The sequence below is a fragment of the Oncorhynchus kisutch genome, unplaced genomic scaffold (genome assembly GCF_002021735.2).
Source record: "Oncorhynchus kisutch isolate 150728-3 unplaced genomic scaffold, Okis_V2 Okis04b-Okis11a_hom, whole genome shotgun sequence".
NCBI lineage: Eukaryota > Metazoa > Chordata > Actinopteri > Salmoniformes > Salmonidae > Oncorhynchus > Oncorhynchus kisutch.
The window spans coordinates 8,154,753-8,172,252 of NW_022261981.1; the positions used below are offsets into that span (position 1 = coordinate 8,154,753).

The following is a 17,500-nucleotide window of genomic DNA, read 5'->3' on the forward strand; positions in this document are numbered from 1 at the left end:
TTATCTTCTTCTCGGAAAGAGAGAGAGAGAGACAGAGAGAGAGAGAGACAGAGAGACAGAGAGAGGGAGAGAGAGAGAGAGAGAGACAGAGAGGGAGAGAGACAGAGAGAAGAGAGAGAGAGAGAGAGAGAGAGACAGAGAGGAGAGAGAGAGAGAGAGAGACAGAGAGAGAACAGAGAGAGACAGGAGAGAGGAGAGAGAGAGAGAGAGAGAGAGAAGACAGAAGAGAGACAGAGAGAGAGAGAGAAGAGAGAGAGACAGAGAGAGACAGAGAGAGAGAGAGAGGAGAGAGACAGAAGAGAGAGAGAGAGAGAGAGAGAGAGAGAGAGAGACAGAGAGAGAGAAGAGACAGAGAGAGAAGAGAGAGACAGAGAGAGAGACAGAGAGAGAGAGAGAGAGAGAGAGAAGCAGAGAGAGAGAGAGACAGAGAGAGACAGAGAGAGAGAGACAGAGAAGAGAGAGAGAGAGAGGAGAGAGAGACAGAGAGAGACAGAGAGAGACAGAGAGAGACAGAGAGAGAGAAGGGGAGATGCAGGAGAGAGGGAGAGAGAGAGAGAGAGAGAGAGACAGAGAGAGAGACAGAGAGAGACAGAGAGAGAGAGACAGAGAGAGAGAGAGAGAGAGAGACAGAGAGAGACAGAGTAGAGAGAGAGAGAGAGAGAGAGAGAGAGAGAGAGAGAGAGAGAGAGAGAGCAGAGAGAGAGAGAGAGAGAGAGAACAGAGAAGACAGAGAGAGAGAGAGAGAGACAGAGAGAGAGAAGAGAGAGAGAGAGGAAGAAGAGAGAGAGACAGAGACAGAGAGAGAGACAGAGAGAGACAGAGAGAGAGAGAGAGAGAGAGACAGAGAGAGAGAGAGAGAGGGAGAGAGAGAGAGAGAGAGAGAGAGAGGGAGAGAGACACACACACACAGAGAGAGAGCAGCCTGGGTTGATGAGAGTAGATTAAGACAGCTGGCCCATTCATTGATTGTACCTGCCTCATGACAAGTGTAATTCTTTATTTGCATGCAAACTAGATGCAACATCAAGCATAGACACCAATTTCAGAGGTAAATGCTCATTTTAAGAGCCATTCATCCGGCAATTTCCTGGTTTAGACGACCGGGTGTATAAAACGTATTGAGCTACACAAGAAACCCTGTCTCCTGTCATCAATCTGGATCAATAAAGGATTCAACGTGGTGTATGTTGTTCTGAATGACACACCAATCCAACCACGATCAGGGTCTCCGTTGTAAACACAGCGTTCTTCTGAAAACAAGCAGTCTACATTTACAATCCAACCACGATCAGGGTCTCCGTGGTCACACAGCGTTCTTCTGAAAACAAGCAGTCTACAGTTTACAATCCAACCACGTTCAGGGTCTCCGTGGTCACACCAACGTTCTTCTGGAAACAAGCAGTCTACATTTACAATCCAACCACGATCACGGTCTCCGTGGTAACACAGCGTTCTTCTGAAAACAAGCAGTCTACATTTACATTGAGTCTACCAGTCTGCCGCCTGTCGTTATTTATACGGTGATGTTTGCCGTGGTTATTTGCTGTGATCTGATGAAGCTTTGTGCGGTGGGGAACAAGACAGAATTGTTCATGTATATCGATGGTACCTGCCGAAAGAGCTATTTTCAATGGGATTTGCAATAAGACTTTCATTGGACTATTTGATTAAATGAACACTATCTACACCTTTCCACTCAAAAAATAAATAATCAAATTATCCCAACAATACTGATTTAGTTCTTATTGTTTCGGCGCTTTGAAAACAACAACCAGCCCAAACCGAGAGGAATTGTCTGAAGCTTCTCAGTGTTGTATTGTTGACACTTGGCAAGACGTATTCTCATTTCGGTTGGAGACTTAAAGCAGCAGGTCAATCCGTGTTGTTATAAAGTAGAGGTGGAGGCATGCAGACATGGATAAGACAGGGTCCTGTGCATCCCACGTCCCTGGGCACTGCCACTCATCGCTGGCTGGATGGGAAGTCATTTATGAAGTCCTTTACAACAGGCAGTGAAAGAGGTTAATTGAAAAATGTCGTAATGTCATTATGAAAGAACTAGATTAACCCAAGCTAATTCACTTTATTGTTGGGAAGAAAGAAGAATGAGCATTGAACTCTCTTGCAAATGTGGGGCTTGAATTAGGGGTGAGATGTTGTCTTTAAGGACTCTGCCAGTTTAATTAAGATATGGAAAATGACTCATTGTTCTATGCCACTAAAGTGCTGGGAATTAGCAGCCAAATGCAGAGCCTGGCCGCCTTTCATATCGGGCAACGTGTGTTTGTTTGTTAAATACCCAGCAGCATAAAAAAAATAACAACTCAAGTACTTATTTTACTCATTTAGCATTAAGGTTGGAGTCTATTGGAATGACTTAACAGTCTGGCAGCCCTCTGATGTGTAACTGAGCCTAATAAAATGGATTAAAACCCTTTTATGCTGGTTATTAGAATCCTTATCAGAACTGGTACAGTAGTAGGTTATATACAGTACCTATTAGGCTAGCCAACTTCCCTAAACAATGGATTTGCAAAAAAAAAACATATATATATTTATTTAATTCACACTGAATAAAAATGTAAACACAACATTGTAAAGTGTTGGTCCCGTGTTTCAGGAGCAATAATAATATAATTATAATATATATATAATTAATATAATAATAATATAATTATAAGTAATAGAATATCCCCGGAATGTTCCCGATATGTTCGAAAAAGCTTATCTCTCTCTAAATTTGTTTTACATCCCTGTAAGTGAGCATTTCTCCATTGCCAAGAGAATCCATCCACCTGACAGGTGTGACATATGAAGAAGTTGATTAAACAGCATGATCATTACACAGGTGCACCTTGTGCTTTGGACAATAAGAAACGACTCTAAAATGTGCAGTTTTGTCACACAACACAATGCCACAGTCTGCAATTTCGAGGGAGCGTGCAATTAGCATGTTCATAGGTTAATTTCTCTACCATAAGCCGCCTCCAACCACGGACTACATGTATGGCTGTGTGTGGGCGAGCTGATGTCAGCGTTGTGAACAGAGAGCTGCATGGTGGCGGTGGGGTTATGGTGAGGGCAGGCATAAGCTACGGACAACAAACACAACAGCATTTTTATCGACGGCAATTTGAATACACAAAGAGACACGTGACGAGATCCTGAGGCTCATTTACGTGAAATGAATGATTTCCTTGTATGAACCGTAACTCAGTAAAATCTTTGAAATTGTTGCGTGTTACGTTTATATTTTAATTTTCAGTATATTTAACCTTTAACCTGACAGTCCAGTTGAGGTCAGCAGACCTCTTTCCAAAGGAAGACCTGGATAAAAAGATGGACTCTGAGATTGTTTGGTCGTTCTGCGTTGGTGTGTCTCTCCTTTTCCTTCCTGTGTTGTGTGTCTGACTCTGGTCTCATGTCTCCTGTAGGAGGTGTTGCTGAAGAGAGCAGCTGACCTTGTGGAGGCTCTGTATGGGATGCCCCACAACAACCAGGTAAATACACAACACAGCATCCTGCGCTCTGCTCAGTCTATCACATGCAGACTTCTCTCTCTCTGTGTCTCGCTGTCTCTCTCTGTGTCTCTCTGTCTCTCTCTCGTCTCTCTCTCTCACTCTCGGTCTCTCTCTCTCACTCTTGGTCTCTCTCTCTCACTCTCGGTCTCTCTCTCTCTCTCTCTCTCTCTGTGTCTCTCTGTCTCTCTCTCGGTCTCTCTCTCTCCACTCTCGGTCTCTCTCTCTCACTCTCGGTCTCTCTCTCTCTCTCTCTGTCTATCTGTCTCTCTCTATCTCTCTCGGTCTCTGTGTATCTCTCGGGTCTCTCTCTCTCTCTCTCTGTCTCTCTGTCTGTCTGTCTCTCTATATCTCTCTCGGTCTCTGTGTCTCTCTCTCGGTGTCTCTCTCTCAGTCTCAGTCTCTGTCTCTCTCTCTCGGTCTCTCTCTCTCTATATCTCTCTCTCTCTCTCTCTCTCTCTCCCTCTCTCTCTCTCTCCTCTCTCTCTCTCTCTCTCTCTCTCTCTCTCTCTCTCTCTCTCTCTCTCTCTCTCCTCTCTCTCTCCCCTCGGTCTCTCTCTCTTCTCTCTCTCTCTCTCTCTCTGTCTCTCTCTCTTTGTGTACATTTGCGGTAATTAAATCAGCCCCCCCCCCCCCCTGCAACCCTCTACTTTCCTTCTCTATTTCAAAGCCAGCTCCAGGCCATTGTACTGTATGTAGTACTGTGGTGTCATTGCTCTCGGAGAGGTTGAATATTTATTTCTCCTTCTTTCTCCGTATTTATTCCTGGCTACTGCACACATCTGAGATAGAGGAGGTAATCAGTCAAAACACACACACACAGAGAGACCTATTCAAATGAGAGAATAACCTTGAACCAGGGCCAAAAGGTGCTTTCTGTAACCAATGCAAATTCCCTCCAAATAAATGTATGGAGCACAGCTTTATCAGGCTCTGATGCATTCAGACGAATTGACCTAGGTAGTACTTTTTTTTCACTCTCTCTCTCTCTCTCTCTCTCTCTCTCTCTCAACCTCTCTCTCTCTCTCTCTCTCTCTCTCTCACTCTCTCTCAACCTCTCTGTCTCTGTCTCTGTCTCTGTCTCTGTCTCTCTCTCTCTCTCTCTCTCTCTCTCTCTCTCTCCAATGTTTCAGCTAAATTATGACCTTGTACTGTAGCAGTTTCAGATGACCCAGTTATACTGAAACATCCACAAATGACAGCAGTTTGAATGCACCGAGGTTTCTGTTTAAACTACTGGCACACAGCTCGGACACCCACGCATACCCCACAAGACATGCCACCAGAGGTCTCTTTACAGTCCCCAAGTCCGGAACAGACTATGGGAGGCACACAGTACTACATAGAGCCATGACTACATGGAACTCTATTCCACAGTACTACATAGAGCCAGGACTACATGGAACTCTATTCCACAGTACTACATAGAGCCATGACTACATGGAACTCTATTCCACAGTACTACATAGAGCCATGACTACATGGAACTCTATTCCACAGTACTACATAGAGCCCTGACTACATGGAACTCTATTCCACAGTACTACATAGAGCCCTGACTACATGGAACTCTATTCCACAGTACTACATAGAGCCATGACTACATGGAACTCTATTCCACTGTACTACATAGAGCCATGACTACATGGAACTCTATTCCACAGTACTACATAGAGCCATGACTACATGGAACTCTATTCCACAGTACTACATAGAGCCATGACTACATGGAACTCTATTCCACAGTACTACATAGAGCCATGACTACATGGAACTCTATTCCACAGTACTACATAGAGCCATGACTACATGGAACTCTATTCCACTGTACTACATAGAGACATGACTACATGGAACTCTATTCTACAGTACTACATAGAGCCATGACTACACAGAACTCTATTCCACAGTACTACATAGAGCCATGACTACATGGAACTCTATTCCACAGTACTACATAGAGCCCTGACTACATGGAACTCTATTCCACAGTACTACATAGAGCCACGACTACATGGAACTCTATTCCACAGTACCACATAGAGCCATGACTACATGGAACTCTATTCCACAGTACTACATAGAGCCCTGACTACATGGAACTCTATTCCACAGTACTACATAGAGCCATGACTACATGGAACTCTATTCCACAGTACTACATAGAGCCATGACTACATGGAACTCTATTCCACAGTACTACATAGAGCCATGACTACATGGAATTCTATTCCACAGTACTACATAAAGCCATGACTACATGGTACTCTATTCCACAGTACTACATAGAGCCCTGACTACATGGAACTCTATTCCACAGTACTACATAGAGCCAGAGAGGGGACTACATAGAGTCATAGGGGACTGTGAAGCAACACACACACACACACAGACACAGACACAGACACAGACACGCACACACGCACACACACACATGCAGACACATGCAGACACATACACACACGCACACACACACATGCAGACACATGCAGACACATACACACACGCACACACACACATGCAGACACATGCAGACACATACACACACGCACACAGACACGCACGCACGCACACACGCACATACACACATGCAGACACATACATGCACGCACGCACACACGCACACACACACATGCAGACACATACACACACGCACACACACACATGCAGACACATGCAGACACATACACACACGCACACATGCACGCACGCACACACACACATGCAGACACATGCAGACACATACACACACGCAGACACATACACACATGCACACATGCACGCACGCACACACACACATGCAGACACATGCAGACACATACACACACGCACACACACACATGCAGACACATACACACACGCACACACACACATGCAGACACATGCAGACACATACACACACGCACACATGCACGCACGCACACACACACATGCAGACACATGCAGACACATACACACACGCACACAGACACGCACGCACTCACGCACACACACACACACACACATGCAGACACACACATGCACACACGCACGCACGCACACATGCACGCACGCACACACACACACACACACACACACACACACACACACACACACACACATGCAGACACATGCAGACACATACACACACGCACACAGACACGCACGCACGCACTCACGCACACACACACACGCACACACACACATGCAGACACACACATGCACACACGCACGCACGCACGCACACATGCACGCACGCACGCACACACACACACACACACACACACACACACACACACACACACAGACACACACTATACACACACGTACACATGGATTTTGTGTTGTAGATATGTGGTAGTAGAGTAGGGGCCTGAGGGCAAACACTTAATGTGTTGTGAATTCTGTTGTATAAACTGCCTTAATTTTGCTGGACACCAGGAAGAGTAGCTGCTGCCTTGGCAGGAACTAATGGGGATCCATAATAAACCCCAGGAAGAGTAGCTGCTGCCTTGTCAGGAACTAATGGGAATCCATAATAAACCCCAGGAAGAGTAGCTGCTGCCTTGGCAGGAACTAATGGGGATCCATAATAAACCCCAGGAAGAGTAGCTGCTGCCTTGGCAGGAAATAATGTGGATCCATAATAACCCCAGGAAGAGTAGCTGCTGCCTTGGCAGGAATGAATGGGAATCCATAATAAACCCCAGGAAGAGTAGCTGCTGCCTTGGCAGGAACTAATGGGGATCCATAATAAACCCCAGGAAGAGTAGCTGCTGGGATCCATAATAAACCCCAGGAAGAGTAGCTGCTGGGATCCATAATAAACCCCAGGAAGAGTAGCTGCTGGGATCCATAATAAACCCCAGGAAGAGTAGCTGCTGGGATCCATAATAAACCCCAGGAAGAGTAGCTGGTGGGATCCATAATATACCCCAGGAAGATTAGCTGCTGGGATCCATAATAAACCCCAGGAAGAGTAGCTGCTGGGATCCATAATAAACCCCAGGAAGAGTAGCTGATGGGATCCATAATAAACCCCAGGAAGAGTAGCTGCTGGGATCCATAATAAACCCCAGGAAGAGTAGCTGGTGGGATCCATAATAAACCCCAGGAAGAGTAGCTGGTGGGATCCATAATAAACCCCAGGAAGAGTAGCTGCTGGGATCCATAATAAACCCCAGGAAGAGTAGCTGCTGGGATCCATAATAAACCCCAGGAAGAGTAGCTGGTGGGATCCATAATAAACCCCAGGAAGAGTAGCTGCTGGGATCCATAATAAACCCCAGGAAGAGTAGCTGCTGGATCCATAATAAACCCCAGGAAGAGTAGCTGCTGGGATCCATAATAAACCCCAGGAAGAGTAGCTGCTGGGATCCATAATAAACCCCAGGAAGATTAGCTGCTGGGATCCATAATAAACCCCAGGAAGAGTAGCTGCTGCCTTGGCTGGAACTAATGTAACAGAGAGAGATTAAGAGAGTAACTACCATTACTGTGGTAGTAACCTTCATATCTGTGTATGTGTTCAAAAACACAAGGTCACAATGAGACAAAATGTTTAAATGTTAAAGGCAAATATATGGATCCCTTTGTGACGCGTCCTCTCGTCTACTTTCAGGAGATCATCCTGAAGCGAGCGGCCGACATCGCTGAGGCCCTGTACAGCGTCCCGCGTAACCACAACCAGATCCCCTCACTGGGCAACACGGCGTCGCACGGCGGCATGATGGGGGTCAACTCGTTCGGCAGCCAGCTCGCCGTCAACGTCTCAGAAACATCACAGGGTAATGACCAGGGTATGTGGCCATGGGGACCTCCCAAATGGCTCCCTATGCCCTTCATTACATTGGGAAAGTAGTACACTATATAGGGAAAGTAGTGCACTATATAGGGAAAGTAGTGCACTACATAGGGGAAAGTAGTGCACTATATAGGGAAAGTAGTGCACTACATAGGGGAAAGTTGTGCACTACATTGGTAAAGTAGTGCACTACATTGGTAAAGTAGTGCACTACATTGGTAAAGTAGTGCACTACATTGGCAAAATAGTGCACTACATTGGTAAAGTAGTGCACTACATTGGTAAAGTGGTGCACTACATTGGTAAAGTAGTGCACTATATAGTGAATAGGGTGCCATTTGGGACGCGAACATGAGTGAAGATAAGCTGCCGACAACAACTAATCTAGCTTTACCCTTTAAATATTACCTGCCCGGCTCTGACTCTCTGCTTGCTGCTTCTCTATCTTCTCTTGCTGGATCTTATAACTGATCCCTGGGGGCTTGACGCTGTCACAGCCTCCCCTGTTCTGTTTGCCTGCCTGGCTCGGCTGGGAATGACCCGCCGACCCACCGAACGCTCACAACTATTCACTTAGCAGCCGCCTGGGATGATAATACTTAATAATAACTTCTGTGTTGCCACTCATAAGGTCAGGGATTATATCTGTTCTGTGTTGCCACTCCTAAGGTCAGGGTTTATATCTCTTCTGTGTTGCCACTGCTAAGGTCAGGGTTTATATCTCTTCTGTGTTGCCACTCCTAAGGTCAGGGTTTATATCTCTTCTGTGTTGGCACAGCTAAGGTCACTGGTAGACCTATAGCTAGCTAGATGCTAGGAGTGTACACAGGTCTCACTGGTAGACCTATAGCTAGCTAGATGCTAGGAGTGTACACAGGTCTCACTGGTAGATCTATAGCTAGCTAGATGCTAGGAGTGTACACAGGTCTCACTGGTAGACCTATAGCTAGCTAGATGCTAGGAGTGTACACAGGTCTCACTGGTAGACCTATAGCTAGCTAGATGCTAGGAGTGTACACAGGTCTCACTGGTAGACCTATAGCTAGCTAGATGCTAGGAGTGTACACAGACCTACTGGTAGACCTATAGCTAGCTAGATGCTAGGAGTGTACACAGACCTACTGGTTGTCACCTGGTTGTATTTACAGGTTGTCACAGGTTGTCACCTGGTTGTATTTATTGGTTGTATTTACAGGTTGTATTTACTGGTTGTATTTACTGGTTGTATTTATTGGTTGTATTTACAGGTTGTATTTACTGGTTGTATTTACTGGTTGTATTTACTGGTTGTATTTACTGGTTGCATTTACAGGTTGTCACCTGGTTGTATTTACTGGTTGTATTTACAGGTTGTATTTACCGGTTGTATTTACTGGTTGTATTTACTGGTTGCATTTACAGGTTGTCACCTGGTTGCATTAACTGGTTGTATTTACTGGTTGTATTTACTGGTTGTATTTACTGGTTGTATTTACAGGTTGTATTTACTGGTTGTATTTACTGGTTGTATTTACTGGTTGTATTTACAGCTTGTCACCTGGTTGCATTTACTGGTTGTATTTACTGGTTGTCACCTGGTTGCATTTACTGGTTGTATTTACTGGTTGTACTTACAGGTTGTCACCTGGTTGTCTAAGTCTTAGGGTTTTCCTGGTAGGTTTCCGTGTGTTTCCATGAGGAGAAGCACACATCTGTGTACTTACTGGACACAAGACATAATACAGGAGTGGTGTCCGTCAGCGGGCTGAGTCTTAACAACACATTAAAACACTGTGGTCCAGCGTCAGGCTTCCCTTTAAGGTTCTGTGCTGAATAGCACTCTATTCCCTACGTCGCCAGTCAAACTCATTCCACGGAGGGTCGAGTGTCTGCGGGTTTTCGCTCCTCCTTCGTAGTTGAATTAAGATCACTGATTAGTAAGGAACTCCCCTCACCTGGTTGTCTAGGTCTCAATAAGGAACTCCCCTCACCTGGTTGTCTAGGTCTCAATAAGGAACTCCCCTCACCTGGTTGTCTAGGTCTCAGTAAGGAACTCTCCTCACCTGGTTGTCTAGGTCTTAGTAAGGAGTTCCCCTCACCTGGTTGTCTAGGGCTTAGTAAGGAACTCCCCTCACCTGGTTGTCTAGGTCTCAGTAAGGAACTCCCCTCACCTGGTTGTCTAGGTCTCAGTAAGGAACTCCCCTCACCTGGTTGTCTAGGTCTCAGTAAGGAACTCCCCTCACCTGGTTGTCTAGGTCTCAGTAAGGAACTCCCCTCACCTGGTTGTCTCAGTAAGGAACTCCCCTCACCTGGTTGTCTAGGTCTCAGTAAGGAACTCCCCTCACCTGGTTGTCTAGGTCTCAGTAAAGAACTCCCCTCACCTGGTTGTCTAGGTCTCAGTAAGGAACTCCCCTCACCTGGTTGTCTCAGTAAGGAACTCCCCTCACCTGGTTGTCTACGTCTCAGTAAGGAACTCCCCTCACCTGGTTGTCTAGGTCTCAGTAAAGAACTCCCCTCACCTGGTTGTCTACGTCTCAGTATTGAACTCCCCTCACCTGGTTGTCTAGGTCGTAGTAAAGAACTCCCCTCACCTGGTTGTCTAGGGCATTGTAAGGAACTCCCCTAGACCTGGTTGTCTCAATAAGGAACTCCCCTCACCTGGTTGTCTAGGTCTCAGTAAAGAACTCCCCTCACCTGGTTGTCTAGGGCATTGTAAGGAACTCCCCTCACCTGGTTGTCTAGGTCTCAGTAAAGAACTCCCCTCACCTGGTTGTCTAGGTCTCAGTAAAGAACTCCCCTCACCTGGTTGTTTAGGTCTCAGTAAGGAACTCCCCTCACCTGGTTGTCTAGGTCTCAGTAAGGAACTCTCCTCACCTGGTTGTCTAGGTCTCAATAAGGAACTCCCCTCACCTGGTTGTCTAGGTCTCAATAAGGAACTCCCCTCACCTGGTTGTCTAGGTCTCAATAAGGAACTCCCCTCACCTGGTTGTCTAGGTCTTAGGAAGGAACTCTCCTCACCTGGTTGTCTAGGTCTCAGTAAGGAACTCCCCTCACCTGGTTGTCTAGGGCTTAATTGAAAGGAACAACTAAAAACCTGCAGACACTAGGCCCTCCATGGAATGAGTTTGACACCCCTGCCCTACATAGTGCACTACTTTTGACCAGAGCCCTATGTTCCCTATGGTCTCTATGTTCCCTATGGTCTCTATGGTCCCTATGGTCTCTATGGTCCCTATGGTCTCGATGGTCTCTATGGTCCCTATGGTCCCTATGGTCCCTATGTTCCCTATGGTCCCTATGCTCCATGTGGTCCCTATGTTCCCTGTGTTCCCTATGGTCCCTATGCTCCATGTGGTCCCTATGTTCCCTATGCTCCCTGTGGTCCCTATGTTCCCTATGTTCCCTATGTTCCCTGTGGTCCCTATGTTCCCTATGGTCCCTATGTTCCCTATGTTCCCTATGTTCCCTGTGGTCCCTATGTTCCCTATGGTCCCTATGTTCCCTATGCTCCCTGTGGTCCCTATGTTCCCTATGTTCCCTATGTTCCCTATGTTCCCTATGGTCTCTATGGTCTCTATGGTCCCTATGGTCTCTATGGTCTCTATGGTCCCTATGGTCCCTATGGTCCCTATGGTCCCTATGTTCCCTGTGTTCCCTATGTTCCCTATGGTCCCTATGGTCCCTGTGGTCCCTGTGTTCCCTATATTCCCTATGGTCTCTATGGTCTCTATGGTCCCTATGGTCTCTATGGTCCCTATGGTCTCTATGGTCCATATGGTCCCTATGGTCCCTATGTTCCCTATGTTCCCTATGGTCCCTATGGTCCCTGTGGTCCCTGATCAAAAGCAGGGCACTAAATAAGGAATAGGTCGTCACTTCGGACATATAGTAGACTATTTATCTATAAAATAGCCTAATGTTGTGGTTCTACCTTCCCTAAGTCCTTTTCTCCCCCCTCTCAACAGTAGGATACAGCCGTCAAACCAGCAGTGTGTCCCCTCGAGGCTACGTCCCCAGCAGCACACCACAACAGGCCAACTACAACACCGTTAGCAACAGCATGAACGGCTACGGAAACCCCATGTCCAATCTGGGAGTACCCAGTTCACCAGGCTTCCTCAACGGCTCCTCTGCCAACTCCCCCTACGGCAGTAAGTATCAAGGTAACGACACACCACCTCGACCTCCTCCATGTCTACGAGTCTGAGACGCTTAGATTTTTCTTGATTTTAGATTTTTCATGATTTTCTTGATTTTCTTGATTTTCTTGATTTTCTTGATTTTCTTGATTTTCTAGATTTTTGATTGTTCTTGATTTTTTATTTTCTTGATTTTTGCCAAACCCTCCCCCACTCCTCTGTTATTATTTGATTAGTGTTTGTATTATTTTGGAATGTGTGCTACTGGATAAAAGGAGGGGTGACTCTGGAGGCTCTGGAGGCTGAAAACCCAAGACCCCCCAAAAATAAAAAAAATAATCCTCAATCAGATTTACAAATTTACACACAAAATAAATGGAAAAGTTAAAAAAAATTATGACATGGTGCACGCCCCCCAAAAAGAAAATGCCCCAAAAATTATAGAAGCAAAGTTTTCGTGAGTGATTTTCCCCCAAGTCAAGAGTCTATCGTCAGATACCTATTATCCAGAGTGGCCGAGGCAGAACATTTCATATCACAATCCCACAAACTCCAAATATGATTTTGGAAATTTTTGTTGTTGTTATTATTATTACAAATTGGTTTCTTAGTTACGTAAATGTAATTATTTGTCGAATCCCATCCAAATTCTGATTTATTTTTATTTTTAATCACAATCAATCTTGATTTCTCCTGATTTCTTTCCAAATCTATATACGTTTTGATTTGAAAAGAGGCAAGGGCCTTATCAATTAATTTAATCAAATGAATCTAAAACATCTTGATTTTTTAATGATCTTTGCCGTGGTGAAACGCCTCTCTGATTGGTGCTTCTGTTTGCTTTATTGCAGTAGTGCCGTCGAGCCCCACCATGGCAGCCTCTTCGGTCAGCCTCTCTACAAACTGTAGCAGTACACACGGCATTTTCTCATTCTCACCTGCCAATGTCATCTCTGCAGTGAAACAAAAGAGCGCCTTTGCCCCTGTTGTAAGGCCCCAAGCTTCTCCACCACCTTCTTGCACCAGTGCAAATGGCAATGGACTTCAAGGTGAGCCGTCCTCCCCTCCTTTTACAGTGCCCTCCATAGTCATTCTGTCCTTCTGTTCTGTTCTGTTCTGACTTGTTGGCCTACTGGCATCTCTCTGTTCTGTTCTGACCTGTTGGCCCACTGGCATCTCTCTGTTCTGTTCTGACCTGTTGGCCCGCTGGCATCTCTCTCACCTGCCTGCCTGCCCACCTCCACCCAAAACCATGGGCAACCATGCACCGCCAGTCTGGGTTAAACGAGAGTACGAGTGGACATAAATGCTATATTTGAGGATGGATGATGATTGCGTGGACGGATGGATGGATTGATGGGTACATTATGCCTGCATGTATGTGTTTATTTATTTCTGTATTTATTTATCAAACCATTAATGATTAAGGGAAGTTAGGAGTCTCTTGGGGGGTTACTCTCCCCCCATATATATTATTTTTGCATCAGAACACCATAGTACAGAATACCAGTACATACAGGGTTTGCATCAGAACACCATAGTACAGAATACCAGTACATACAGGGTTTGCATCAGAACACCATAGTACAGAATACCAGTACATACAGGGTTGGGGTCAATTCGGATTTCACTTGTAAATTGCTCTTTAATTCAAATTCAATTTGTTTTCTCACAGAAAGCAGAATTTGAAAAATAATTTGAATTAAAGGAAGTAGATGTAATTCAATTAAATCCCATGAAATTGTAATGATTATTTATTATGTTTTTCTATCACTAAAGGAATGTTCATTTTGACATCATGTATGATTACGAATGCCATGTAGCATATGGTTGAAACATTAACTAAATAAAATAATTATAATAATCATTCTCCTAAAACTATTTTAAATAATTACAGTGGTCTGGAAATATTAAGAACATGTTGTGAGTTGTCTATAATAATTCAGGAGGCAGGTAACTTAGGTAACCCTTAATGAGGCAGGTAGCCTAGGTAACCCTTAATGGGTTGGCAGGTAACCTAGGTAACCCTTAATGGGGTGGCAGGTAGTCTAGGTAACCCTTAATGGGGTGGCAGGTAGTCTAGTGGTTAGAGGCAGGTAGTGGTTAGAGGCAGGTAGCCTAGTGGTTAGAACCAGGATGCCCCTTAATGGGGTGGCAGGTAGTCTAGTGGTTAGAGCAGGTAGCCTAGTGGTTAGAACCAGGTAGCCTAGTGGTTAGAGCAGGTAGCCTAGTGGTTAGAACCAGGTAGCCTAGTGGTTAGAACCAGGTAACCTAGTGGTTAGAACCAGGTAGCCTAGTGGTTAGAACCAGGTAGCCTAGTGGTTAGAACCAGGTAGTCTAGTGGTTAGAACCAGGTAGCCTAGTGGTTAGAACCAGGTAGTCTAGTGGTTAGAACCAGGTAGTCTAGTGGTTAGAACCAGGTAGTCTAGTGGTTAGAACCAGGTAGTCTAGTGGTTAGAACCAGGTAACCTAGTGGTTAGAGCTTTGGGCCAGTAACCGAAAGGTACAAATCTGTCGTTCTGCCCCTGAACAAGGCAGGTAACCCACTGTTCCCAGGCCGTCATTGTAAATAAGATTTGTTCTTAACTGACTTGCCGAGTTAAATAAAGGATAAATAATATTTTAATATAAAATATGTATTTCCCAGAATGCATTTGATCAAACACAATCTAGTAACCAAGAAATCTTTCATGATAATGAAAAATGTTGTTTGACATCTTAAAAACTAATATTTGAAATCTGGCGTATATTGCTTGTTAATAAGTGGAAGATAATTTTGATAAAAGGTTTGTCAAATTAATGTCTCAGTTTAATTAGTTTGATATGGTTTAAAATGTGTATTATAAATCCTTCAGTTTAAATGATGCTTCCTGTGGGATTGTGGCCAGTTCAAATTCAATTCAAATTCATGGTTTGAATTCAGAAACTCAGAATTGAGCTGAACCCTGAAAGCCTGATATATGCAACATGTATCCTAAGCTGAGTACTGTAATGATAAACAAACCAATCACATAAGGTCCCGTAGCTATCATACTTCTGCATCATTCACTGCAGCCCTGGGATCCAGCCCTCTGTCACATCTAATCTGAATTGTACTTCATATGCTTTAATATTCACAACCCACCCCCCCTCCACCCATCACCCCCCATCCACCCATCACCCCCCCTCCTCCACCCATCACCCCCCCCTCCACCCTCCACCCATCACCCCCCCCTCCACCATCACCCCCCCTCCACCCATCACCCCCTCCACCCATCAACCCCCCCTCCACCCATCACCCCCCTCCACCATCACCCCCCCTCCAACATCACCCCCCCCCTCCACCCATCACCCCCCCCCACTCCACCCATCATCCCCCCTCCAACCATCACCACCCCCTCCTCCACCCATCACCCCCGCTCCTCCACCCATCACCCCCCCCTCCAACCATCACCCCCCCCTCCACCCATCACCCCCCCCCCCCCCTCCACCCATCACCACCCCCTCCTCCACCCATCACCCCCCCTCCACCCATCCCCCACCCTCTTCCACTGACCCTAGTGAGCCCTTTCCAGTCCTTGGTCCTTGGTGAATAGACTCCCTGTGACTCCGACAAGCACTCTAGCTAGGGTATTTAAAAAAAAAGTGTAGCCAGGATCAGAGATCGGCACATTCCCAGCCCTTTGGAAAGCAACACACGTCAAACTTCCCTCTGATTTAGCTGGAGTATCGTCCTCGGTTTAAAAAAAAAAAAAATCATGTTTTTATTTCTGCTCTCGGTGAAAAGCGTACACATTTTATCCACTGTGTGTTTTTTTTGCTCGTTGTGCCGTTTAACACCAAGACAACGTTACGCGACGCAACACAGTCTCTATATATATATATATATGTGTGGCTTTTCTAATTGACAAAAAACAGAAACTCAACAGAAAACCCAGAGGGAGTCATTGTGCAAGAAAAACACATCAGCGTCAACCAGCTTCCAACGAAAGTATGATTCTGGATTTGACTTTTCCTGCTCGGTGTCGAGGCCGACGTGTCGTGCTTGAAAACAGGTTTTAGTCACAGCGTGTGCATCCAATATTAATAACGCAGAGAGCTAATGAAGTGGGAAATTAAAAGTTCATGCTGTTACATGTGTACACTTATTAATATGTAGTCTGCAGAAATTAATGAGGAATGCCTTGTCATCAAGTCCAACTGGCAAACTTAAAAGCATTCCAACCATGACACCACAAATAAGTCCAAAGCACTGGAGAAACAGGAAGGCCTAATTGTTAAAGTGAGTTGAAGGACCCGAGTATATCAATCTGCTTTCTTCTGGCAGCTCATCTGTAGGATACTCTCCCTAGCATCTGGACACTGCACAGCTATAGGATACTCTCCCTAGCATCTGAACACTGTAATTCATCTATAGCATACTCTCCCTAGCATCTGAACACTGCACAGCTGTAGGATACTCTCCCTAGCATCTGAACACTGCACAGCTATAGGAAACTCTCCCTAGCATCTGAACACTGCAAATCATCTATCGGATACTCTCCCTAGCATCTGAACACTGCACAGCTGTAGGATACTCTCCCTAGCATCTGAACACTGCACAGCTATAGGAAACTCTCCCTAGCATCTGAACACTGCACAGCTGTAGGATACTCTCCCTAGCATCTGAACACTGCACAGCTATAGGATACTCTCCCTAGCATCTGGACACTGCACAGCTATAGGATACTCTCCCTAGCATCTGAACACTGCACAGTCATAGGATACTCTCCCTAGCATCTGAACACTGCACAGCTATAGGAAACTCTCCCTAGCATCTGAACACTGCACAGTTATAGGATACTCTCCCTAGCATCTGAACACTGCACAGCTGTAGGATACTCTCCCTAGCATCTGAACACTGCACAGCTGTAGGATACTCTCCCTAGCATCTGAACACTGCAAATCATCTGTAGGATACTCTCCCTAGCATCTGGACACTGCACAGCTATAGGATACTCTCCCTAGCATCTGAACACTGCACAGCTGTAGGATACTCTCCCTAGCATCTGAACACTGCACAGCTGTAGGATACTCTCCCTAGCATCTGAACACTGCACAGC

General features: G+C 45.5%; 1 protein-coding gene across 3 annotated transcripts in view; it reads left to right on the forward strand.

Moving 5' to 3' along the window:
• LOC109885680 (transcription factor COE3) overlaps positions 1-17,500 on the forward strand; it is an 88,393-nt gene that overhangs the window by 65,914 nt on the left and 4,979 nt on the right. For 2 of the 3 annotated variants that reach the window (XM_031813136.1, XM_031813137.1), the window contains exons 5-8: positions 3,435-3,500; positions 8,119-8,296; positions 12,249-12,443; positions 13,271-13,468. In XM_031813136.1, the coding sequence (XP_031668996.1) occupies positions 3,435-3,500; positions 8,119-8,296; positions 12,249-12,443; positions 13,271-13,468 (637 nt within the window). The remainder of the gene's footprint in view (positions 1-3,434; positions 3,501-8,118; positions 8,297-12,248; positions 12,444-13,270; positions 13,469-17,500) is intronic. The other variant, XM_031813138.1, reaches the window with a different exon arrangement.